Below are 26,711 nucleotides of genomic sequence, written 5' to 3' on the forward strand. Positions count from 1 at the left end.
CCTTGGCTTAGAAAGCATGCCATATTTAGGAATGGAGAGAATGTTTATCATGCATTGTTGTCTGCAGCAACTCTTCTATTACCAGTAGTAGGTGGGTTTGTTAGAGACTTGGGGAAACGACTTCACATGTTGTCACTAGCAGTCTTAACAACTACCTAAAGTTAGTTTGCATGCAAAAATTTAACTTCTAAATCTAGTTACTATTGTCTGTGTTCACTGTGTTGACAATGATAGTACCATCTGCTTTGTCAGCCTCTTCTTCCTTTAAAATCTCATCAGATAATCTGTTTTTTTAAACTATGTTACAAACTTGCCGAATTTGGCTGGCAGACATTTAATCCTCAAACTACATACTGCATTCATTAATGCAGTTAATGAAAGATTTCACAATTTCAGCATTATTCTTGAAACATTATGCTTTGTCCTCTTGAGTTCTGAAGTGTATACAAGTGGCTGTTTATGTGAATTTGGCCTTCTTTGTTTTTGGTTAATCTATAATGTGGTCGCTGAGTATGGGATGCACTTGTTTTTATTTGATAGTAGTTCTTACTGCTTCAACAAAAGCTCTGTAGCTGTTTTCTGTTGAGATAAGTGTAGTGTTGAATCACTGAAAATACTTCAAAAGGCATGAAATATATCTGAGGTTTTGTCATCATGGAAAAAGAAACTTCTGTTCTGTTAGTCCCAACCTACCAAAAAAATGTAGTGGTATCATCTCCTGAATGGGCGGAGATGGTGCCAACAGTTTCAAGTATTTAAAGAATTTTGACTGAAAGAAGGAGGTTGGGGCTGTAAATGTTACCTGAAAGGTTATGTATTTAATCCATAACTGCTCTTTTACTGGCATATTACATGTGAACAGGTATAAATGCTAGTTCTCTTAACAGTATGTGTGTTTGTATACTTACATGTATAGAAATACACATCACTATAGCTGTGCTTGTAAAAAAAGCCCAACTAAACAAGCAACCCACACCCCCCCCAAAAAAAAACCAACCCTGGAAACAACAAAAAAAACAAAAATCAACAACCAAAAGCCAATTTTGATGAAGTTATTGTGGAAATGGTTATATGGTTGTAATATACTAATGGAATAAATATTGGAAAATGTTATTGCTAAAAAGCATATACAATGTAAGGTAGGGTAAATTACCCATTTGTTATTTTTTTTTCCTGTAAAGTGTTTCAGATTACTTTCTCAGAAATTCATTCTCAAAGGTACCTATCTATAATTTCATTCTACAAGCTTTGTTTTCTTCATTAAACACTAAACTGCCTAACTGAAAGTATACAATCTTACAGTTTAATATGCTGTATTTTGTTTTCTAATACTTCAAGTGGTTTTATAGTTGTTTCAAAACAACTTGTTGTTTTATAAAAAATCAAATCAGCCATATGTATCTGATTTATTTTTTTATGATTATCTAAGACTTGGCTGAGACCAATGCAAGATTTTCTAAGAAATGCAGAAAAATAACTGTATTGCCAGTATCATAAAACAATATTCCTTTAAAAAGAAGACAATGAAAAAAAAGAAACCTAAAGTTGATCATTTTGGTGGGCCAGTGAAAGCTTTATTGGATTCAGTGCCCATTCTTTTATTTGTTTTGTCAGCATAGTGCTATTTATCTCCTGCTGTAGTATTTCCAGTTTGTTTTCATATAAATGTTACAATTAAATGCATTAGCTGATTTTCTTTCTAAAAAACACGCCTGAAAATACATACTGGAATTTAATTGTATCTTTAAGAAATTTATTAATCCTTGGAGTAATGTTAATCTTGCTCACAAAGAGTACTCACATTAAACGATCACCATTGTGAGTACCGTACACATTCATCATGCTTTGTTTTGAATGCCCTCGTTGTCTTGCAGTTCCTTTGTGTCTCTTCACTACTCCATTCCCATGGTTGGCATTCTAGCCTGTGACTCTGTCAGATTAAGTTATCTTCGAAGTCGTCTTGGAGTATGAGTACTGCCATCTGAAGACATTGAAAGTTTCTTATGGCTAAACTGACTGCCAGCATTGCTGCTTAAGATAAAATTTCCAGATGGTCTCCACTGTAACATCCAGTTTTCAGTTGCTTCTTAACCATGACATATTTTAACCACTGAACCACGCAGAGTCCTGGTCTTCAGATGCTTTTTATTTGGTGTGGAAAATCATATGACAGTGAAATGAGCAGGAAGTGCTGCTCTTCATGTCTTCAAAAAGCAAAATAACCACCAGGACATTTTAAACCATCTTTTTGGGATTCTTTAGTTTGCTTAATGTATCAGTATGCAATCTGAAAACTGATTGGACCATGGAGAAGCCTTTTCTCTCTTGTTGAAAATCCACTTTCAGCTGGCAGTTATGTCTAACATAGAACTAGGCTATAAAATAAAACTGGGAAATACTTGGGTAAGGGAAGGCGGCTGCTCATGAACTGATCGAGAAGTCTGAAGTTTTTGTCCTGTTACGATTAAAAAAAAAAGGAAATTATGTGTAAAGGTAGTCTCAAAATGGAGACCTTGTTACCATATATGACATAACTATACTGAAGCTGCTTTCTGCAGGAGGGTAAGAATTAAATGCCATCATCAAGAGTGGACAGTTATGGTTACAAGTACTCAGTTGTAGTAATTACAGTGGGGTTTTTTTGAAGGAAATAATAGAATTTATGTGATTTTTTTCTAAGCTGGAGCTCAGAAGGCAAAACCAAATGCTGGATTACAAGAAACATAGATACATTGCTAAGCTTTAGTTGTGAATCATTAGTAAAGGAAGGGCTCTTTTTTTGTGTGTGTGTTTATATTTTTCTGAATTTAGCTGCTTATTTTATCTTAAAGTATGCTTAAAGTCAGCATGAAGGGTAGAGCATCTTTTAGTTTTCTTGTAAAGAGGAACCACTGAGCTTTTCTTGAGACTCTGCTTAAAATAATGTTTAGGCTGGGTATGAAAAGTTCTCAAATACACAAATTGTACCTAAGAACATAACAGCTTTTGAAAATTTTTCTTGATTTCCTTAGACTTGAAGAATAGCTTGGTTTTGGCTTTTTTCCAGTGATAAGTAACTGACTCTGCAAAATCAATGTTTAGTAAGTCACTGGAACATTTGCTAATAAGATGGTAGAATAAATGAGTTTTTAATTGAGTTAAATAATTGTTTGATCAAATGCATATGTTTATGTTCTTTCTTGCTAGATTTGGATATTTCAATCAAATTCGGTTTTTTCAAATTCATTTCCCTTAATGAAGTAAAGAACTTCTTTTTGTAAGTTAAATTAGTTCCTGCCTCATCTTATTTTCATATTTCAAAGGAAAATACAAAATACGAAAGTCACAATAGAAGTATGAAATTTAGTACTACTTGTCTGCTTGAAGTTCCACAGATTTTAACATGCATGGAAAGATCCTTAAATGTTGCATTTCACATGCTGTAAAAACCAGACACACTTCTTTGTAGTCTCTTATTAATCAGCAGCTCTGAGTCTTTGGCATGGTTCATTCTTACTTTTCTTTACTACTTTTGTTCTGGGTGTGGGGACTGCTAAGCACTATAAAAGCACCTGGTCTGCTTAGGAAATAGTTGTTCTCTGTGTAGGGAATAGAATGTTTTCATCAGGGGGTTTCTTACGCTGTGGACTTGTTAGGTAGGTCACCACATGGAAATTTTGTTGATTCTTAGGAATGATGATGTGCTGCAGGATAATCATTAATGTCCCAGAGTAAGTAGAAACATTAGGATTTGGAGCATCTTTTTTTCCAGTACATTGGTTTCTGCTTAAACACTTTGAGTAACAAAGATCCTCATGTGCAGTCTCCCAAAATATGCTGTCTTTTTTCTATTTTCTTTAAGGGTGTGTGTTTTGGACATCATCTCAAAAAAAGGCAACAACTGTCTTACACGCCAGCAAGATCCAGTAGTGTTTTGTACATGCTGAAAACTTCAAACATGAAAAGTTAGCAAACTGAGGGAATGTGAGGGTGATGATGCAGAGAAACAGGCAGAGGGAGAGCAACAAGGGTGTAACTGGCTGGAACTTCAGCACCTGAGCTCCACTAAACATTTGTAGTTCTTGGCTTTTAGGATGCTCTTGTATTTGTGTGTCACTGTCTTCTGTAGGTTGTTTCTTTAGTTGTGATTTTGAGTTGAGGAAGATTTGAGCGCATGGAAAAAAAACTCAGGAAAACAATTGTGAAATACCACTAGTGAAAATTTTTCATACAAAAATAGAGTGTGGAGAGATATTAATTCTTGTGGAAGGAGAGACTGACTTCATTTGATTGCTTTTTCTGTGTTGTTGATGTAGAAGCAATTAATCGTAGTTTGAGCTACTTCTGCTTAATTCTTAACATAATCTCACATTTCAACATGTGTGAAGTTAGATACATTCAAAGCAGTGCAGCCTTAAATTGGTCAAATTGATTTCTGAATTCTCTGGGGGTGAGGTGAATCCTTACAGTACTCAAATGCAAAGTGAGAAACACTCCAAGAAATCAAAAGGAAATATTCTTAGCTTTGTCTCTGTACAAATATTAGAGCAAACAGTATCCCTGAACAGAGGTGTGTTATTTATAGAGAAACACGATGCAGTGATGAGTGTGTTTGGGTGACAATATGAGACAAAGAGCACAAGAAATAGAGTTAGATGTTAAGAATGGTCTTCTGGATTTGTCAGATGTCTCGTTCTGATAATTCTGTTTGATAGTCTAGCTGGCCTGACAGGTAAGAGAAGCACTAGCTGCAGATACAGCTGGATTCTGACAAAAATGTCTAACTTGAAGGCTTACTCTGTGTTCCTGAGTTGTGGTCTTGCTGGTCACTGCTCTGTCTTTCCAACCAAAGAGTCTGAATTATGTTTTTCTGTGAGTTCTGAGCTTGGACTTTTAAGATGGTTGTCTGAGGATCTGAATACTGACAGTGATACATTGCTACAAAAGGTAGGGGATCATTTGTTAAAGCAATACTTGGCCATGATAATTGATTACTGATGACTGATTAAGACTGCACCTCAGGTGGGGTCCTGCAGTGTGCTTCTTCATCTTGTATCTCTCACACACTGAAGAAAATTTGGTTTCAACTAGAAATTCTAAATAATGTTCAGAGAACATCAATAAAGTTGCAAACTTCAGGGTAAATTTCCTTACCTCACTTTTTTTTTCCCTGTATCCTGTATAGTTTAAGTTTTTTAATCCAAAATATGTTATTTATTTTTTCTTTTATTTATGATCCAAATTAATGAAACATTAGAGCCTGCTGTTTTTCTTGGGAAATTGAGAATATAGCAGTAGTCAGCTTGTGTGTTGGTTGAAATACTGATTTCAAATCAGCTTTGCAATATTATTTTAGCATTATCAGTGGAATGGCATAGATATCTAAAGTTTTAGTGTGCAGAAGTATGGATGTGGAGAAAAGCAAGTAAGATACTGTACATGTAAAACAATGGTACAATTTTGGTATTAAACACAAAATGTGTGAACATTTAATAATATTTCACAGCTGAACTTTATTGCTTGTAGCTAGTTCATTGCTTTATCAGAGCTTAGTGAATACTTCTTTAATTTCTTATGATTCACAGTTTCTGTGTGTGTTCACAAGTTCCTTTTGTCTTCACTACACACCCCCTCACCTCCCTGTAGTTGATTCAGACGCTGTAATATGTCTTTGTTTTCTGAGCTTGCAGTACTAAATAACTTTGGGAGTATATATTCCCAGAATAGTTTAGCTGCTGTGAAACACTGTTAATTTTCTTAAAGAACTTTAATTTGCTTGCATTCATAATTTCTACTTACTCTTAAATCATTTCTGGTCTTTGCAGTTTCATAAGGATTTCAAATACATTGAGTTTTAGTACTCAAGCCCAGTTTTAATTAGCTGAGGAAATGAAAGCCAACAACTTCTTCACAATTCCATTGAATAACTTTGTTTACTGGGATCTGAAATAACCAGAGCAGAATGTTACAGCAGAGTTTCTGTTCTTTTAATTTCTTCTTGGAATTTAATGTTCAGTTTGAAACTTCTTAGTTTATCTATCATTTGAGCTGGTGCTTCATCTTGGCACTGCAGTAGTCACAGAATACTGCTCTGTGTTCTCAATGCTACCATCACTTAGTGCTTTTTTTATTTATGTCATAAATAAATTATTTCAGAATGTTGGTTGAAAATAATGAAAGGGAGAAAGCTCTTGAAAATAACTAAGAAATAATGTTATGTATGGCTAAATGGGGGTATTACTGTATTGAGTGTAGGCAGGGGGCTGTCTGCTCAAGTCAGCCAATTAAACATGAAATGCTTGCTTTATTTGTATGTACAACTATATAAATGACACAGCTTACAAAAAGTGATGTGCTTTTGTTGTGTCTGTATAGACACATACATTTTTTATACATACAAATATTTTATAGATATATGTGTGTGGATGTATGTATGACAATATCATATTTTTAAGAAACATTGCCCATGAAGCCTAAAACAAACACATAAGAGGCCTCATTTGTTTTTTTTTTCTGAAGGAAATGCCATGGCATGGGTAGATAAAAAAGGGTTGTTTTTGATGTCCTTCCCAGACTGAGTACCCAGCCCCTGTGTGTTTCCTTGCCATGGTGCACCTTGCTGGCCTATGGATGAGCATGGCTGGACACGCTAGTGGTGAAGGAGAGCAGCTTGGGGTTTCTGTAGGAGCTTGTACAACTTAATGAGGAAGAAATTAGGAACTGATGCTGCTGTAGACTACCTGATGTTATATCTAAAAGACCTAGTTCTGAGACTTGTATCCCCAAAGTTGGGGTCATGTGGGTACTTAATGTATGAAAACAGTACCTAACTCATTTTTCAACCTCTGGCATTTAGTGGGTGTCCTAAGCCATTAAACACTTGATATTTTTAGACACAGAAATACATCTTGTTGAATTTTAAACTAATTCTGTTTACTTGATTTTTTAGAAATTATTTATTTTTTCTTTCAGTTTAACTTTGTTGGAAGAATCCTTGGGCCCAGAGGACTAACAGCTAAACAGCTTGAGGCAGAAACAGGATGCAAGATAATGGTCCGAGGGAAGGGCTCAATGAGGGACAAAAAGAAGGTAAGGTCTTGAAGGGCAGTGTAGTTTCAGATGCATAATTTTGTTTTCTGATGGAGGATAAGCTCATGTCTCTCATTCTTGCTGTGTTCTTACTATTATGCTTTTTTGTTACCTAGTGTCTTACACTGACTTAGTAAATAACACAGGCTGTCCTGAAGAAGTAAAATGTACACACTCCATAATTCTGCAATTGGGAGTCTTAACTAGCAATTCTAAAGTATTCTTAAGTGATAAGTAACTTAGAATTTTGTCACATTTCGTAATGTAAAGGTAAAAATTGAAGTTAAATGTATTTTTCTAGGAAAGAGCTGTTAACCTCAAAGGTCTTATTAATAACTTTATTGTATTGAATTATCAAAGTAATGATTTGTACATGGAGTGTGAATTGGAAAAAAAAAAAAGCTAAATGTATTTCTGGCAGTCGCTTCTGTCTGAGTGAGCCAAAAAGCACTGTGTTTCTGGCTTTGTTTTGTGTTCAGGTGGAGTTGCAAAGTAATTTGGGGTGTTCTTGCCTTGTCCTGGAATAAGCATGCTCTGCCCATACGAAGGGGCAAACTGCACGATAGAGCCTTCCTGAATGTCAGGTTGCTCTCGTGGTAACTGTTTTTCTAGGTTTATTTTCCAGCTATTTCCCTCTACCTCTGGCTACTGCTGCTGAAGTTATACCAACATCTCCACTGTGGTTTTGAATGTTTCCTCTTTGTTCCCAGGAATACAAAAAATTTCATTTTATTCTTTCATAGGAGAAACCCCCCCCTTGTGTGATCAGCCACATAATACATTCTGTTGATACATATATAGTACATAACAATTACAATAGAAAGTTAATATCTACTCAGTTAAACATTTTCTATCCCAGCGCCTGTGAATGTTACCTTCAAATTTCATTTAATGTCTCTTGTTTTCATAATTGCTGGAGCACTGTTACTGTCCTTTGTCTTATTTTACCATTGTTGTAGGTTTTGGAGTTTGTGAAATACCAGTTAGAGAATCCCAGAGTGGTGGACTCAGACAGAGTCACCATGTCCAGGTTTCCTGGGATCATGTCCAGGTGCCGCTGGGTGTAGTGTCCTCCCACCACTGTGCTTCAAAACCTGTCCTGTGGGAAGTCGTCTCTCTAGACAGCTTGGGCAGGTTTAATTTTTGAGGAAGTATTTTTTGACTGATTTCCTCTATTCTCCATGCCTTTTTTTTTTATTTTTAATTGTACTTTTTGACAATTCACAGAAGATTAGGCCGTGGGAGTTACTGGATTTTTGTAATTAAGAAAAAGATTAGAAGAACTGAGACCCACCTGAGTGAGTCACCTGTTTAAGTTTAGTAAGAAAATAAAACTTCCTTTGACAAGGACAAGTGTGGCAGATCAGATAAAACCTCATACACATGAAAATCTAGAAATTGATCCAGTCAGTACTTGAATGACAATTACAGCTTCAAAGCTGACTTCTCTCGTAATTTTTAAACATGAAGTACTTGACCATTGATAATTTAATGAGATAATGCCACAGTTAGTGAGAAATATATTTGAGTTATATAATATTGGTATTTTTATACCAAACAGTATGATACAGGTTGTAAACTGGTGTTGAGTGCCAAATAATTTTTTTCACAAAACTGATTTTCATGCCATCCATTCTTAATATTTTCAGCTCATTTGCTTTCCTGAGTTGATTTGGATTGGTCATTAGTTTACATCTTTAAGAGCAGACTTTTTGGTGCTATACCACTGTTGACGAAGTAGAAAGAATTTCGTAATCCTTGATTATGATGCACACTAACAAGATATTTCTTGTAAAAACAATGATTTGGAAGCTGATTTAAGACGTGGAGATCACAGACAAAAGAAAGAATGAGTGACATCTGTCAGTCTGGGGCACAAGTACACATCTTACTGTTGACTCTTCCCTCTTTTCCTGATGAATTGTACTTACAGATGAACTCCCTAGTCTTGCAGTGCATTTAATGATTACCACCTGTTTTATTTTCTTAAATGGTTTCTCTCTTTGCAGGTTGTACTTCAAAATGCTAATGAATATCAAAGTATAAATACAGATGTAATAATATTTTTTTCATGCCAGATTAGAATAAATTAATTCTTTTTTTAAACCCTTTTTTTAGAGTCAGTGTTGTTTGGAAAAGTCAGTATTTTAGATTTTTTTTCACTCAATAGTTTTGAAATTTGGAAGAGATAAGAGATGCAGGTTAATATTTTAGGTGTATTTTGTGAGCATAATTTATACCTGCAAATCTGATTTCTCAGTGCTAATTATAAAAGAAAGTTTATTGGTTGTGGGAAGGAGTAATTACTAAAGCAGTGTCAATCTTATGTGGCAGCTACATGGTACTAAATACTTGAGTAAACTGTCCATGTGCTTTTGCTGCCTTGCTAGTGGTTGCAGAATCCAAGAGAAAATACGAAGACTGATATTCTGGAAAATAAAACATCCAGACAGGCTCTGCAGAGAATTTTCCTTTGCTCTGTGATGCTGTGAAAGAGGTAATGAATTAGGAATCCTTGTCATGTGGCCAAAACACTTGAACTGGCATTACATCTTTAAACTTGCTGACAGATTCGCCCCAGAAAGCAGGGGAAATCCTCAAATTGTTTGTATTTGAGGCTCAGCTGGTAATCAGAATATCTCTCTAGGCAGCTTTCAACAAATTTAAAATCAAAACCTTAATTACTGAGAATACTGTGATTGGAGCCTAGGGGTACTTGAAGGAGATTATTGGAAGGAGGAAAGGGGTTGCAGGCATTTATCAAAAGCTAATGAATGTGTAACTTTATTAAGACCAAGGCATTTTTTTGCTCAGTCTGGATGCACCTTTCATTAGGTGGAGAAGAAAACTAGTAAGTTGCCCACCAGTTAAAGCACGTGTATAGTGAAGACTGTGCAGTGGTGGGTAAGCAAAACGTTTTTTTTCGCATCTCCCTTGTCTTACACAAATTCTGTAAAAAGGGGCATTGATGTGCCCATAGGGAGTCAGCCCTGTGCTCTTGAACACTGCCAGTATCTCACTTTAGAGAGGGGTATGAAGCCCAACAGCACCAGGCTGATGGCTTGTGGCAGTGTTGGTCAACTCCTTTGGGTTTTTTCTATTTCTTTCTACTTTTAGACAGGAATCTCCGCTAGAATGAGAGAGCATAATTCATTTTTACTTCACAAGGAAGCCATCTCGTTATGATATACAGATTTTTTTTCTTATAATTGCTAGTTTCAGATAGAAGGGCAAGCAGCTATGCAGTTCTAAATTTGAAGAACTCTGTGCCTTCATCCTCTGTAGCAGCATTAAGTCTGTTGCACTTCACTCTGTATTATATGATTTGAACTGATTTATGGTTTCTGACCTACTTGTTCCAGCTTACTTGTTCCTACAATCCTGCTCACCTTGCAAGCAGAAACATAAGGTTTCATGAAAGACATGCTTTCATTTAGTACCAGTCTTGACCTTTGACTTGTGCAGAGTTGTTTTAGTAAATAGATAATTCCATTTCTTTAAACTCTCAATTTTTCTGTTTTTATAGTATGGCTAAAAAGGAATTAGAAAAACACTGTCCTTGGTACCTGCAAAAAGTTTGAGGAAAATATCAGAGGGGAAAAGTTTATCTGTCTTGTGATCAGGATATTTTATTTAATTTACATGCTATATAGTATTACGTATGCTATATAGTATTACATCTTTGTAATACTTTTTTTTTACCTTTTAGGCTTTGAAATATCATCTGATAAACTTTGTTTTCCAATGGAAAGGCTTAAACATCCTGTTTAGCTAATAAAGTGATGTTAGTGACATTGGATAATACATTGTTCTGTCTTGTTGAGCAAGCCCTGTTATTGCCCCTTCAATTATAAGATGCTTAGCTTGTATATTCTGTATAAAGTACTATGTGTGAACAGATCATAAAGTTCTGGCACTGACACGCATGTTGAAATGGAAGATACTTAGCACGTGCAAGGAAATGAAGTTGTTCTGTGTTTCAGAATGGAGGGCTGAGCAGCCATCGTTGTTCTTGTACTCCAGGAGTAAATTTCTCGGCAGAGGCCTGTTGCCTCTAACACGTGCCTCTACACAAAAGCATGCCAGTGCTGTTCGATAATCACACCTGCCTGTGGTGGCAAATGGTGCTTTGGAATGGCGGTTTGAAAAAATCTTGTAGCTAGTTGCAAAGGTGGGGTTTTTGACTCTTTGTCAGTACCTTTAGGAATACTAGGGGAAAAAATACTTTAAATGACTGGGGACAGAGACATGTGAAAGTGAAAGAAGTTTCATACTCATAATACCTGACTAGAATGACTGTCCTTTTGTTTAAAAAAAATATGCTTTTTTGACAATGCTGGTGAAGTTTCTGGAGGTAGGTCAGATGCTTACTTTTACATTTATAACTGTAACTATCAGAATCCCTTGTCAACGTCCATCCTTAAGGATGTTATTTATTAAAATTGACCTCTAGTTACTGGAAACTGACTGAGACAGTGTGGAGCAGCAGCTCAGCATGTTTGAGATGCTGGGTTCTGCTTTGTTAATTTCTGTTGCAAATCAAAGCTGCAAGTGTTTGGTTGTTACCTTCACTTGAATGGCCATCAACTTCCATATTATCCATTAAAAGCCCTTGTGTGAGCAGGCTCCTGAGCAGAGTTTGAGACATGGTTTATATAGCGTGTGTCCTGAATCTACTGCACTCAGGTTATAAACTTGGAATAGAAAATTACTGAAGGCATTCAGAATGAAGTGTTTAAGATACTATCCTGGGAACTTCACGACTTCATAAACTCCAAGGTTTTCTACATTTCCTCTGAACACACTTTTTCATAAGCATATATGTCTTAATTAAGTTTGATTTCTCAAACTGATCAGGCTTGGGAAACTTTTTTTCATGCTTAATTTTTGGCTACTACAATAACTGGCCTTTCATAGTTAAACCAACTCTAAACAAAAAAGTATTAATGTAAACTTTTATATTCCATGTATCACAAATGCTGTTTTAATAAAGATGTTTAAGAATATACTTTGTGCCTTCCTAGAGGTTCATTGTCAAACATAAGATGTGCTAAAAATATTTTTGGTTGCTTGTAAGCTGATTTTTTTTTTTTTTTTCCAGTAGGGGGTACCTCAGGAAATGGGCTTTTCTGTTCCAATTTCAAAACCTTCATTTTGCTTGTAACTAGCTATTTTGAATACAGGGGGAATAGTAAAGCTGGATTTTATTATTATTATTTTATTAAAGAATGGTTAAAGCATGGCCTTCTTCTCTTTTCACAGACAAAACAAAGGTCTCTCGTTATATCCCTGGTAGTATTTGAGCCAGTGACCCTTCCAAGATAATACACTAGTAGCTAATAGCATAGACAAAAAGAAATCACAGGAAAAAAAGAGTCCTTTTACCAAATGTTTGATTTAATTATATAATTAAATGCTAATGATTAGTGAATTTATAATTCTTTCAAATAGAGTTTTTACTAGACAGTGGTGAAGGTAATAGGTGTTATTTCTCACTGACAGCAGACCCCTTTTAAGCCTGTTCTGGAGGGGTTTTGTGCTTCAGAGTTTCTAGAGTATTATCTTTGGAATCTTACCCTCATACATCTTTTCTTTAAATAAAAAATGTTCAGTTCACAATGACAGCAGTGAAGAATGCATGCACAACTAGCATAGTTATGTATGGGAATGCAAATTTTACAAGAGAACATTTTCCTGAAGTTTTATATAAGGTTTGACAAACGCTTCTTATTTGAAGTAATTTATTTCAAGAGTATTTTCATAGCAGCCAGGGGAATGCTCTTACTTTCAAGAGTGGAATGGTTTTATTTTGAACGGGAAAAAAATTAGGTGCCTGAGGACCTTAAAAATTATTACAAGGCAATATTAGTCTTTCAGAAAAAATTACTGATACATATCTGATGCAATGCATCTTTTAAATGGTTTATTTCATACATACTTCTACCCTTTATTGGCTACATACCGACTATATCCAGTGTATATTGGATATATTTTTACATGAGCTCAATACAAAGTTGCAGCTTTGAGCAGATTTTAACACTGCTAAGACATGGGTTTTCCTATGTAATGTGAAAAGTAGCTGAAGCCTTTGGCTATGATTAACTTTGCTATCAAAAATTCTTTATATGTAATATTGTTCTGAGAGCAGTTAAATTGGTTATTGAGCTAATTAAATATGGAAATAACTGACTTTAACAAAATAGTTCTTTTTAATGCCATGAAGTACACTGGAAACTGTGAACTGTAGAAGTGTAATCAAAGCCCTGCTAGTTGAAATCAGCTTGTATTATGCTTTCCTTATATTTGTTTTTTCTGTCTGTTCCCTGTGAGGAAAAGTCCTATGAACAAGCAGTTTGAGAATCTAGATTTATTTTGAAATTAGAGAAAAGTAGCACGAAGTGTAATGGAAAAAAGTATATCAAGGGAATCCTGAATCCTTGCCTGAACATCTGTGTATAAACAGGTCTGGTTCATAAATTAAAATGCTATGCCTGTTGAACAGGAGTCGACTCATCCTGTAGCATGGCAGAAGTTCTCTTTCTGCAGTCCTGAATCCTTGCCTGAACATCTGTGTATAAACAGGTCTGGTTCATAAATTAAAATGCTATGCCTGTTGAACAGGAGTCATCCTGTAGCATGGCAGAAGTTCTCATTCTGCATAATTACTCCTCAGCTTTCGTGAGGTGGGAAGCACAGAGAGTGTTAATTGCGTTCCGAAAGGTTCACCAGGTTTCGGCTCACGGTGGTTTGTATCTGGCATTTGAATAGAAGTTTAGAAAGGCTTGGGAGACTGCACACAGAATTGTTTTCAGATGCTGACCAAATTGTCTGCAAAAATCTATCTGCATTTTGTCTAGCAAAGTAGTGAGGCAAGGTTTAAATAATGAAAATCTACTGTAACCTGAAACTTTTTTTCATGGTGACATTTCCAGCTTTTTAAAGAATTAATGCTGCGATAATGTTGTTTACCAGAAATAATTTGTATTCAGGATTGCATTTTCAGTGTGTTTGTTCAGTATTATGCAACTGTGCTTGCAATTCCGTGTGGGAAAGGCCGTACTTGGTTTGAGGCTTGTGGGAATTTTCTCGTGCCTGCATGAAGATTGAGTCTGCTTAAATGCGGGAATGGAGTTAGAGCTCGTTGTTTTGGGGGAAAGCAGCATGCCTGTGTGATTCCTGGGTGGCTGTCACTTCCTGGCAGTTATTGGTTCTCCTGATTTTTTAGGTGGCTTCTGGCAGGCAGAATACAGGCAGGTGGTTGTTTACCATAGTGGATGTGGCTCCTCAGGGTCTTATTTAACGATTTGATTGAAACTGATAAGAAGGCTCTTTAGCATGGAGTAAAAGAGTAAGCACAAAATAAGAACCACTGGTGTTGAAACCAAATACTTAAATTACTAATTGAATATTTAGAAGATAGATATATTTGTCTTTGTGCTATTTTATTGTTTTCCAAATAGAGACAAGTAATCTGTTTTATTGCAGCAAGGTCCTGGATTCCTTGCCAACTATATGGTAACAATCACCAAGTGTAACTCCTAAAGTGAGTGATGTTACTTTCCTTAGGTTTTCTGGCTTAGTATTAGCCTTTGTCATGCCTAGACTTGGATTGAAATGGATATTGTTAATCACAGGCTACACTGCTGCTATGTATGGCCTACAGTACCATCCATTAAGCATATGAATGAAATTCAGGTAGCTGTGTAGCTGTGAATAAGGATGTGACAGTATCCTCACTTTAGAGTTTATCCAGCTATAGTAAACAATATTTTATTGTTAGTCTTTACACTTTTAAAGGAGAGGGGGGCATTTATTGACACATGGTTGGACATTTTTTTAACATTTCATGAGAGTGATTAGCAGCTTCTGTCTTATAATTTTTGCATTTTTTTTCAAATCTTTTTAGGCAGTAAATGGGGAATGTTTTGATAAATACAGGACTCACTGAAGTGCATGCACACTGAATATATCTTTAAAAATTTGCTTACAACTCAAACCAGTTCTGTTTAAAATATGTGTTAAGCATATTCATGAAAGGACGAAAGCTTATTTAAATGTTTGGTAAGGCCAAATACACAAATCTGTTTTTCTGTTGTAGAGAACTTGTTACTCTTAGAGTAGTAGAACACTCCAAGCAATGCTTGGAGACTGTTTAACTTAGTAGAATCTGATATTCTGTGTAAATTTTCTGATTTAAGTGCCACAGTCTTGCCATGCAACAAACACTACACACAGTATTTATGTTTTCTTGATGCATTTGTTCATGTTAGTGATTCTTGAATGTAATTTCACTCATAAGTCAATTCAGCACTACATTCCTACATGACAGACAAAATTTTGTCCTAACCTTAATAGCTTGAAATGAAGAAAAGATTAGGCTGATTTTGGGTGTTGAAAGATCTGCAAAACAGTGATTGCATTCAGGCTGTAGCTTTCATGGGCCTGACAGAATGGTTTAACTGGCAGCTGAAGTAACAGGAAAACTCTGGCTGCAGGAAAAAAATGGGAATGTCAAATTATTGGCTGGTTTCATAAGAACGTGTTACAGAACTATGTACAAAATTTGATAAGAATGGATGAAATTAGTAGAGGGAGGAGATGTCTAGTCAGTATAAAAATGTCAAGAATTTGACACAGTTGCTGGGAAACACCAGGATGTTTTCATGTGTGAAAAAACTAAAGTTTGTGGGAAGTGAGCATATGTATAGTTCTGTGGCAAGTAACCCAAAATAATTTACGGAGCAGTTACATTTTCACAGCCAAAGCTACAGGAATTTTTTTTTTTCCTTATTGAGTCTTACACAGAATCACAGAATCTACTGAGTTGGAAGGGACCTTTCAGGATCATTGAGTCCAACCCCAGGCCCTGGACAGGACACCCCAAGAATTAAACCAGGAGTATTGTCCAAATTCTTGTTGAACTCTGTCAGGTTTGATGCTGTGACCACTTCCCTGGGAAGCCTGAGTCTCTCTCCTTTTCCTCTCTTCTGCCCTTTCTTCTTCTTCTTCCTAGTGTTTCTGCTACTTTGAACCTAGGTCAACTTTTCTGGGTTTTTTTCCCCTCCCTCTGTTATGAATTTCTCCCTTGTTTCACAAATTGTATTAATTTTCCTTGATTTGACCTGAGGTATCTCTTAGTTCTTTCTGGAAGTCTTCTCTGGCCATCTTTTCCCATCTTGGTCCTTGAGTACCTCCTTCTCACTGGTCATATGCTTTGTAAATTATTGTAATAAAAGGAAGGTTAGTTTCTATGGTGCCTCATTTATTCTCTGAAGATACAGTTAGATTATATGGAAGTGCACTAAACTGAGTTTTGATTTCTAGCAACACTTTATATATTTGCATTATGGTAGCAAATGATGCAAACACTGGTGTTTAAAAACAGTTGTAACTGGGGAATCTGAGTAATGCAGGCAAGGAAGATTACACAAGGCAAAAGGAAATAATGACACACTTCCCATGCTACTAACTAACACTTTAAATTATTTAGCCTGCATAAGACTGTCTGAATGGGAAGAAAAAATCCAGCACAAAAATACACGAAGAAAATGATTTCTGAGAGTCAGGGTGATAATGCAGATTCACCAGTGTGTTTGCCTTGAAGTTACTGGGACATGAACTCTGAATGTAGTAGCTTTTGAAGAGTAGATAGCAAAGTTGCTCTCACACTTGGCTAGAAGTTTCTGTAGGCAAGTTGGTAGGTGTGACATGAGTATTGAGCAGAAATAAAAGGTTAAGGTTAATTAGTATCTCAGGTAGAATTCCTGGAACCTTTTTGATTCCTGACACAATTAAAAATAGGCAATGCCATTATGAGCCCAACTGCCCTTTCATGCATCATTTTAGTAGTGTGCTAGTGGTATTTTTGGGTGCACAAACAGAAGGGATTTTACTTCAAGAGCAAAGAACGGCCTGTTAATTGAGTGCCTTTATCTGGCATGTGGGCAGTGAGTGCATATAACATAAATGTTTGGATATAAATACTTATGTTAATTATTGTACTCCTTTTTTTTTTTCCTCCTGTCTGCTAAATCTGATGTAGGTGTTGCTTTCTTCCTAACCTTCCTGTAGTGTTCTGTGATCAGGTGCTGTGGCACAAGGTTGGTACAATTGTTTCCAGTAAGGTCAGCATTTCATGGAGTTAGATGTTCTGGTATGGGGTTATTTAAATATCTGGAGGGTGTTTTTTGAAATTATTTTCTTCAATATTGATTTGATACTGGTATTGTGGTGATTTCTTTGTTAGATGTTTTTTTTAACACTGCGTTAGTGAAATGGTGACAGCACTTGGTCTATTCTGTGGTAAAGTACTGTGAAGTTTAGCAGTTGCATGTTTCTCTTGAATAAGAAATAGAACATCTCTGCCACTGCTTGTGGGCTCTTTGGAGTATTTTTATAAACGTATGTCTGGACTGTTCAGTCCTGAGCCACACAGAACAATTAATGCTTCTGTGGCAGTCAGATTGATAAAGAATTGAAAACCATGTTTAGCTACTAAATGCACCTGAAGCACCTGTTTTAATTGGTCCATGTCATGGAATTATTTTGGAGCCACTTAAGATTCTGAGCTACTGATTTCAAATATTTCCCATATTTACAACCATATGTATTCAAGGGAGTTTAATTTTTAGGCTGTTGGGGGTCTTGGCATATACTGTAACTGGCTTGCTGAACTTGTGAAATGTACTGTTGCTGATACATAGTTTCAAGAACTAAAAGCTGGTAGTTGACAAAATTTAGATTAAATACTAAGTTTAATAGAGAGAAATAGAGGTTTTTCTGTGCTGATAAAGTATGTTGTAGTCATTTTCTGTCTAGTAGGTGACCACAGATGACCAAGCAGTCTTTGAGGTGACTGAGATACTCCCATGTTTCAAATTGACAGTGCTGGAATTGAATGTTCACTTAAATTTTGACTGACAGAAAGACCTAGAACTTAAATCTCTTAGTTCACACTGACTCACAACGGCATGAATCAGAAAAGGTCTTAAGATAAGCTGTATAACAAATCAAAATAAGTGATAAATTTTAAAGTTATATGGTTTGAAATACTGAAGCTACTCTGGAAATTAGTATGCATTGAGGACACAAGGGTACTGCAAATACCAAAATTGGTTTTTGCAGCCTGACTAGTGGAATTTTTCACTATCCAGCCTTTTAAATGATAAGTTCAATTTAGTTTGAAATGTACCTTTTTGGAATAGTTCATTTGGTAGTAAAATTAAGCCTCCTTAAAAAAAAAAAACAACCCAGAGTTCTCCATTTCAAAGAAAAATCAGATATACTCCTGCAGAAACATTTTGAAGAGGAAAACACAGTTACTATTGATTATGTGTTTCAGCTCTTTTAAGGAAGTCTGATTTGGTTATTGCAGGCTTCAGACCTCTTACTTGCAGTCAAATATATGGTTCATGACTTATAGTAAAAGAATCTACCAGGTAGAATAAGGTGTAATGATTTTAATTAAGTCATACTTGGCACCTTACTTGTGTTCCTGTTAAACTCACTTGCAACTGGCTGATTCTGCAAGTCACAGTATTAAGTATGGTGAATTTGTTTGGACGATGCTGTATCACCAGTCTTGCCAGAAGCAGAAATGGGCAGGAATGTGGCATTTTGAGCATGCTTTTTGGATCCTGGTATTTTACAGTAGTAGATACAGGATTTTTCCCAGTGTCTTCTTGGAGGACCATGTAATAGATGCAGGAGTGTTTGCAGGAGACTGAGAGGGAATTATTCAGATTCCCCTGTCAGCTGTATCATTTTTTGTGTTAGGCTGTAGTGGGTAGGAGTTCAAATACACAGGTTATGTTTGCTGCTCAAACAGTTGTTTATAGTGACCCTTAGGGAAGAAGTAACAGATGGAATATAAACATTGCATAGGCAACAACAGCAAGCAAACAGGCAATGAGTTTTACCTTACTGGCTGGTTAAATAAGGCTCCTGTATTGCAAGGGGACAGAAAGAGAAAATCACCTTGAGTATTTAAGGGAAGGGGGGGAGGAAAGGAAATTTGAAGACCCTCAAAATGTCAAATAATTTGTCACATGCATATTCATCTGTTAGCTCATAAATATCAGTTCTTGTAGAAAACCTTTGCAGCTTTTTCTTAGATCTGACTTTGCAGAACGTTTTGGGGCCTACAGCTGGGCTTCAGAGCTAAACTGATTTTTTTCAGGTTTTTGAACAGACCCGTGAATCGGGCATCTCTTGTAATTTTTGCTGCTTTCCTGGCCTTGAAAAAGGATCTGTGCTCCTGTAAGAGACATCTTGAAGGGTGGTTGGTGATCTTGGAATCAGCTAGGAAAATATTTACTTCAGTTACCTAGCTTGAAAGCTCAGCCACAGCTTCCCCTGTTGGTGTACATTTCTGCACAGCTGAATCTCTGAACACATGGGCTTGCTTTTAGGAATCTTTCCCCCCGCTCCTGTTAGCTTGGAGGTGACTTTGTGATCTTTTAGAGAAACAGCTGACCATCCGTTTTATTCTTCAGTTTTAGAATTTTGCGCGAACGAGTTTTCAAATTATCAGTGGTTAAGACTATTTTATAGACCGGTCCATATAGTGTTGCCTTTTTTTTTTTTTTTATAGTAGATGCCTTTTCCTGTTCTCTTCAGAGCTGCTGCCAAACATCCTTTCCCACCATTTTAATACCAGTGATCAGTAGATCTCAAGCTGTGGACTGCTTCCAAAGGAAATACGTCACAAAGACCCAAGAACCTGTATGTGGTCTAGATGCATGGGGAATTCTAGGTCTGTATTTGTAATAGAAAGTGTCTGTGGGCCTTCAGGGGAGAAAAAGAAAAAGGACAGGTGTCACAATGGCTGTTCCTGCCAAAACTGTACTAACTACATCATTTCATAGGGACTTCCATTATATGAGCCTATATGTAAGATACAGTGGAAAATTTGATAATAATTCAGAATCGATTTTCTATATAGGATGAAAAAATATAGAATTCACAATTCAGTGATTTTAGCTGTGACATTTACTACTGACGTGTTTGTCATTAAATATATAAATGAATGAGTTTTGGTTAATTTGATGATGCAGTAAGTTTCAGTATTGATAACAACAGTGGTGGGAAAAATGCCCAAAGAAGATGATACATAGCTTCAACTTAGTTAACCACTATCATGAATATATTAAAGTAATTGTAAGATCGATTTCGTTCCCTGATGAGCGGTGTTCTGAGTAATGTGCACTCCCATTGCTTCTAAAACACTGATAAATGCAATCTCCTGGAATGTTTTTAAGACAATAGCTATTTAATGAATAGCTTGTGTGTACGGGAGAAAAGAATAAGCTTGATTGCTTACAATCTGACATTTGAAAAAGCATTTTTTTGGATCTCTTGTATTTGCATATCTAATTGCTATGTAATCAAAACTAAGTGAACTGTAGCTGCTTGAAACTAAAAAATGAAAGGCAATCATCTTTAGAGGGGGAGATATCCCACTCATACGCAAGCCTGTCTGAATATTAGAATTATATTCTTCTTGTGTTTAATTATAGGTGTCTGACTGAGCAGTAAATTTATGCCTGTGTATTAAAGGAGTGAATGTGACCCTGAAACATCAGCTTTCCTTTGTTGAAGCAAAGCATTCGCATTGAGAGAACTTAACAGTGTTGTGTATTTTGGTGATAAGGGATTGTGCCAGAGTAGCTGTTAATTACCTGCTTTGTTTGATATGGAAAGTAGTGGTTCCACACTTTTCTTCCCACCAGTGACAGTACTCAATTAAAACTTGTATTAAACAGTGATAATGCCCTCGTTTATCTGGTGGGGAAGACGTGAGGTGAAGAAAATTAAGAGAATATTTTCATCTGTTTGGAGGCGGCTTTGGTTTTTCATGAACCTAGTGAGAGTAAAGAAAAATGAGTTTTGTCCTTTTTGGTGTAGTAGTGTATGGTGAGCTTTGGTTATTTTATTGTTTAAATCTTTGGGAGTCTTGAATCCTGCTGTTTAATAACAGTGGCTATAGTAGAAGCGGAAAAAAAGAAACCTCAGCTCCAATGTTAGAGTTGCAAATTTGGAAGATGCTTGTTCTTATTCCTTCTCGTTCCTCTGTGTGAAGCATCTGTTCCCATTGGTCATTATTTCAGTGTTTTTTTGAAAATACATTGTATCATGACGTGGCATCTTACATATCTTACATGGCAGATTTTTTTTTTTTTTTAATTCAAGTTTTTGACTGAGTTTTTCTATTCCAAGTATGTGAAGCATGTTTTCTAATGCAGTCTGAAATGGACTTCTCTAAGTAGCCGCTATTTTTTGCATATCTGAACAGAAGTAACAAGGAGTAAAGCAAAGAAGTTGGCATAGAAGATTTGGTAGACTTTGGCTATTTCAGATATCAATGCTAAAGAATATTCTAACAGTGAAAATAAACTATATCAGGAGGCAGTAAGAAAGGGTATCAAATTGTTATAATAACACTTAAATGTTTTTTATTTTGTTTATACAAAATATTAAGGAATGGGTTGGTTGCTTTCCTTAGGAAATTTGGAAGGTCTGTGTTCAGCAAGCTTGAACAGCTCTATTCTGGAATGAAAGCTGAATGTTTGATGCTAGACTAATTTGGCCAAAAATGTGAAACAGTAAGTGAAAAGGAGTAATTACTGTAGCGGCTTTAAAGCGTGTACACGAAATTCTTTTGAGGAGCTCGGTGGATATGGTAATTCAAGTAGAACTTCAGAGCTTCAGCTATTAGGTGAATAGAGGTCACATGCAGAGTAAGAGTGGTTGCCTGCAGTAATTAGGCACAATTAATAAAGTTTGCTCAGAAGGCATATTGCGCACACTGAATGGTTTGCAGTAATGACTGGTCTTAGAGATAACCGTACACAAACAAAAAAAATCATTACAGATAAAACAGTTTCTTAAGAGAATTTGTAAGGTGTGGACTTGAAAGATTTTCTTGTTTTCTTAAAACGTAAACAGAGTGTCATCGTTAAAGAGCAGAAAGCTAGATTTTATTTTGTAGTGGAACATTATAATATCACAGGATGCAGGCAAAGTGCTGTGAAAAATCAGGCTTAGGAAAAAAAAGTTTTAATTGTGTGAATTGATCGTGGTTTACAGAAAGAAGACCAGAAAACGCACTTAGATCATAACTGGTTTGTTTTTTAAGCAGTCTGCTTTTCTTTTAAAGTAAATGTTCTTTTGGGCATATTAACTGATAAATTTCATTAAATTGTTATATTTAATAATAAGTTGCTACATGATTATTGGTTATGCTTTCTGTAGGTAATTCATAAAGTCAATAAATGTAGATTAGTTCCTACCTACAGTTGCCCTTTCATGCCAGGTAAACAGTGATAAGCATTAAATAAGAACTTGATAAGATGTTTTATGATCTGGCATTTTGAAGTGCAGTTATCTCTGTCTATTTCATTTACAGCTTTTTCCGGTTTTCTTTTTTCTGCACTGTAAAAAAACCCCATGGAATGTGAGTTTGACATGCATTCAGATTAGCAGGCGTACTTCATGGCACAGCAGTTCTGCAGCAGACTGTTCGTGTAGCTGTGTTAGTTCATCCACTTAGGATTAGGTTCTGCAGTGATTAGAGGGCTTCCTCTGCTCAGACAATGAATGGTCATTTCACTTTGTAGGTGAGCACTGCAGCCCACACTGTCCAGCCACAGACAGTTTTTGTAATCCCAAAGCCACTCTGTTTAGGTTTCCTCAGACTATCATGCATTCAGTGTGAATTCCCAGCCTCAAATGAAGTTGAAGACTCAGAATGAATAGTCTTAAATGGACATACTGTAATTTTGTTCCCTATTAAAAAAATGCAACAAGGCTGTCACATTTTTCTGCTTAAATCGTTTTAATTACATTTCACTGACTTTGCTCACTTGAAAAAAAATTATTAGCATTTTTGGAGTATTTTCTTTGTTATGTGTTCAGTTACAGTTTCGAGGAACTCTTGTATTCGCTTTTAGAGAAACTTATTTCCATATACAAAATTTTCAAATAACGTAATATCCAATTTTGAATAGATATTAATTTTCTGTATTTTCACATAATCTCTACACACAGATCTTCTTGAAGAGAGGAAAATTTCTGTGCTGAAATTATATGCTGTGTTCAGGTGTGGAAAAGAATGGAACTTTACAATTGCCTTTCCTGGACCATTTTTGACGAGCATGTTTCCCTTTATTTTCTTTACTATTCTTGCAGGACCTACAGTTCCTTTTGGAAGGAATTGCCGTGTCTGATTGTGCTCCAGAGTGAAGTTTCTAAGTCTAAGACTGAATGGGAATTCTCTTTTCCAATCTAAGATTTTGGGGGGGTTTTCCCATTTGAGAAATGCCAGCTACAGTGCAGAAATATGGTAATTCTCTGCACTCTCCCCATGGACAGTTTTCACAAATTTCATTAAGAAGCAGAACAAAAATGATTGTACACTTGGTCATATGGGAAAAGTTCACTTTCTTGGTACACTCTGAAAAAAAAAAAAGTTTAACTTTTCTACCACTAAACTTTAGGACATGAAAAGGCTAGAAGCTGAGAGCTTGCAGCTCTCCAAATAGTCATCCAGAAGAATACTGTTAAGCATTCTGTTGACAGGGTTTATGTACCACTGAGGAAAATTCAGACCCTCTGTCTCCCCCTATAATCTGAGTTGATGGTACTTGTCATTTGAAATATATATACACCTGCTAAATATGCTCTTTTCTTTGTGATGAAAACAGTCCTGCTGAAAGCATGTCGTAAAACTTGGTTTTTATTGCAGAGGTACACAATGAATCATAATTTCCTGCAGGCTCAGATCCTGCCTATGTAGGATCAACAACTAAAAAACTGAAAATGTGAACGATATTTTATTTATGGTTGGGACCTATAGAGTATGTCTCACATTTGTACTTGCAGGTTTTGGCTGCATAACAATGTACTTGGTGCATCTGCTATTTGAAGTATTCTCTCTAGTTGAGGTCACTCTGAGCACAACTACCTAAGATTTTTTAAAGTACTCAGCAATGATATTGATGTTCTTTATCCCTTCTGTCCATTTTTTTAGCCATTTGGGCAGTTGAGAATGAGGTTAAGGTGTGAAATTTTAAAATTTACTGTGAAAGAAAGTAAAGAGAATTTACCAGTTAGCCCTTGGTATATCTGTGCCTCAAAGCTAAGAATTTTCTTTAAATCAGATTTTGAGTAATAGAGATTTCTCTTACAGAAAATGTGAAGAATCCATCTAGAAACAAACTTTAATTCCCTGTATTAGCAGAGTCAAGTTATGATGACCTTGGATACACTCTAAACCAATTTTTAATGATTACTGTCAGAGCAGTTCTTTTTCTATTGAAAAGTAATGGCCTATGATATATTGAAGGCCAGATTAAATCATCCTGACTATTCCTTTTGGTCAAAGTGTCTAAAACTGGAAAAAATAACTAGGAGATAAGCTTAAGTACAAAAAGAGGCATAATGGGTAAGATGTATAGAATAAAATTTCAATGTAGTGTAATTTACAGTCTAATTTATCAAAATCTTACAGAGATCACAAAGCTTTTGTTATACCTGTACATATGTATATACAGTGTGTTTGTGTGTGTCTGTGCTGCTGAAGTAGATAACAATTCTGTGATCAAGTTGCATTTTATGTGTTTGTGGGTTTTTTTTTCCCCTGTATCTGGTTTTGTGCATCATGGGCTTCATACATTCCTATATGCTAAAATGAAAACAGCTTGTTGGTAAAGATCAAGCTAAAATTTTGGTACTCCAGTGTGGTTTGTTTACATCTAATCTCAGAGAAGTAAAATCTTAATGTAGAATTATTTTTTTTCTTGATACATTAAATGCTGTTACTTTGGTCATACTGTGTGACATGCATGTAATAGCCAGTTCATCATTAATCCTGAGCAGTATTCATCAACAAGTTTTAATGATTAGAGTAGTGGTCTTTTGTTGTATGTCTTGTTACTGGCCTTAAATTAGAAAAACTAAAAAACTAAACTTCTTTTAAACAGGCAGGGCTTTTGGAGATTTTTTTGCTTGTTTCGAAAAGAAAAAAAAAAAAAAGAAGTAACGTATCCTCACCTGTGCAACCAATTTGAGACTATGAAAGGCAGTTATTAAAAAGGAAGTGAGGCAACACAGCCAACGGTAAATGCAGTAAGTATAAGATGAATAAAATTAGGCCTGAGGGATCAGGAGGAAACTGAGAACAAGGTGTTAAGTCTCCAGAAAATTGTGACAATAGTCACAAAAGGGGTTTTTTTCCTAATGCTTATTTATCTGTGATTTTTGCAAGTACATTTTCTAAGATGATAAACAGTTTCTTGCTTTCTCTGAGATTTTTCATACGTATCAAACTAGATATTTCAATTCTAGTCTGTTCACTCAGTTCTTCATACCAGCGTTTACAGTGGTTAATAGTGTTAAGAGACACATAATTACTTGGAGGATGGGGTGAACATTAGGACATAGAGGACTTGCAGAGTGCGTGGAATTCAGTGTCCTGGGACTGTGTGTGGTTGGTGACATACCACCAAAAAAACCCCAAGCTTATTCCCATATATAAAGGCAACATTTGAAATGCACAAAGTGAAAAGCTCAGTGTGGAGCTTTGTACTAATGATTTCTGAAACCTGGAGTTTCAGATGTTACATGCTTATTCAGAGGTAATTTTGCTGGTCTTTGGACTCTTGGTGAACATATACAGTGCAAACTTTATCTTTTGGTGTAATTCTTTATTATCTTTGTGCCTTTTCTTATATAGGTATATTAGAAAAACTGTTACTGTGTTTTTGAGTATTTGTGGCATTTCTGTATACTGTTGCATCGTCAGAGGTTTAAGAGCTTATTTGTTGGTATCTTCAGAGTAATGAAATAACATCTCCTGTCTAAAATGGGGCAATATTTTAAAACTCCAGTAGGTATGTTATCCTGCATGTCCTATCATGTTAGGGCAAGCTATTAAAAGAGTTTGTATCTGTTTAAGTGCCCAAATAAAAACATCCCATCTCGCTTTGAGCCACCTCATTTTTTTTTTTTTTTTTTTCTGATGTTCTTTCCTGATCCATTGATTTGTCTGTGTATTTCATGCTGTTGGTCTCCTTTAACATTTTTATAGATGATGAGCTGTGCCTACTTTCTATTTTGTATACACTGCAACTGCAGTGTACGCCTTCCTTGCCTTGTGAAACTTGAGCATTGGTGTGCTAAATAGTTTATGTTATGTACTAAGTCAGTCAATAAAGTTTTAGTGCAGATGGTTTCCACCTTTTTGTCCCCATCACAAGAATGTGACATCCTACAAAAGTGGAGTAAATCATATTAACTCTGCCTGCTGGGTGAGGGTTGGGGGCAGAACAGGGAAGATACGGGGTTACACTGCATATGCTTAGTTGAGCATGAGGAACTTGCATTGGGAACTTCAGTTTTGCTTTTGTTGAGTATTAGAGTAGCTTGCTGAATAATTAAAATGTGCTTCACTAGCAGAGGGAAAAAAATCCTATCAACAACTTTCACTGATGATTTTTCTGACTTAGGCAAGCACTTTTTTGTGAAGGTGTCTCTCCCTTGTCTGCAGCAAGAAGTTTGAGTATAGAGTTTAAGCATTGTTTGTAAATTACAGCAGAAGAGTAATTTATTTCAAATACCTATGGAGAATAGCATTGAAATTGATC

The 26,711-nt window shown here is 35.9% G+C and overlaps 1 protein-coding gene across 9 annotated transcripts in view; it reads left to right on the plus strand.

The window, feature by feature from the left end:
- The window catches only part of QKI (QKI, KH domain containing RNA binding), a 152,202-nt gene that overhangs the window by 54,718 nt on the left and 70,773 nt on the right, over nt 1-26,711 (plus strand). For all 9 annotated transcript variants that reach the window (XM_041476817.1, XM_041476819.1, XM_041476820.1 and 6 more), the window contains exon 3: nt 6,952-7,068. In XM_041476817.1, the coding sequence (XP_041332751.1) occupies nt 6,952-7,068 (117 nt within the window). The remainder of the gene's footprint in view (nt 1-6,951; nt 7,069-26,711) is intronic.

This window comes from Pyrgilauda ruficollis, unplaced genomic scaffold (genome assembly GCF_017590135.1).
Source record: "Pyrgilauda ruficollis isolate IOZ18807 unplaced genomic scaffold, ASM1759013v1 scaffold4, whole genome shotgun sequence".
NCBI classification, from domain to species: Eukaryota; Metazoa; Chordata; class Aves; order Passeriformes; family Passeridae; genus Pyrgilauda; species Pyrgilauda ruficollis.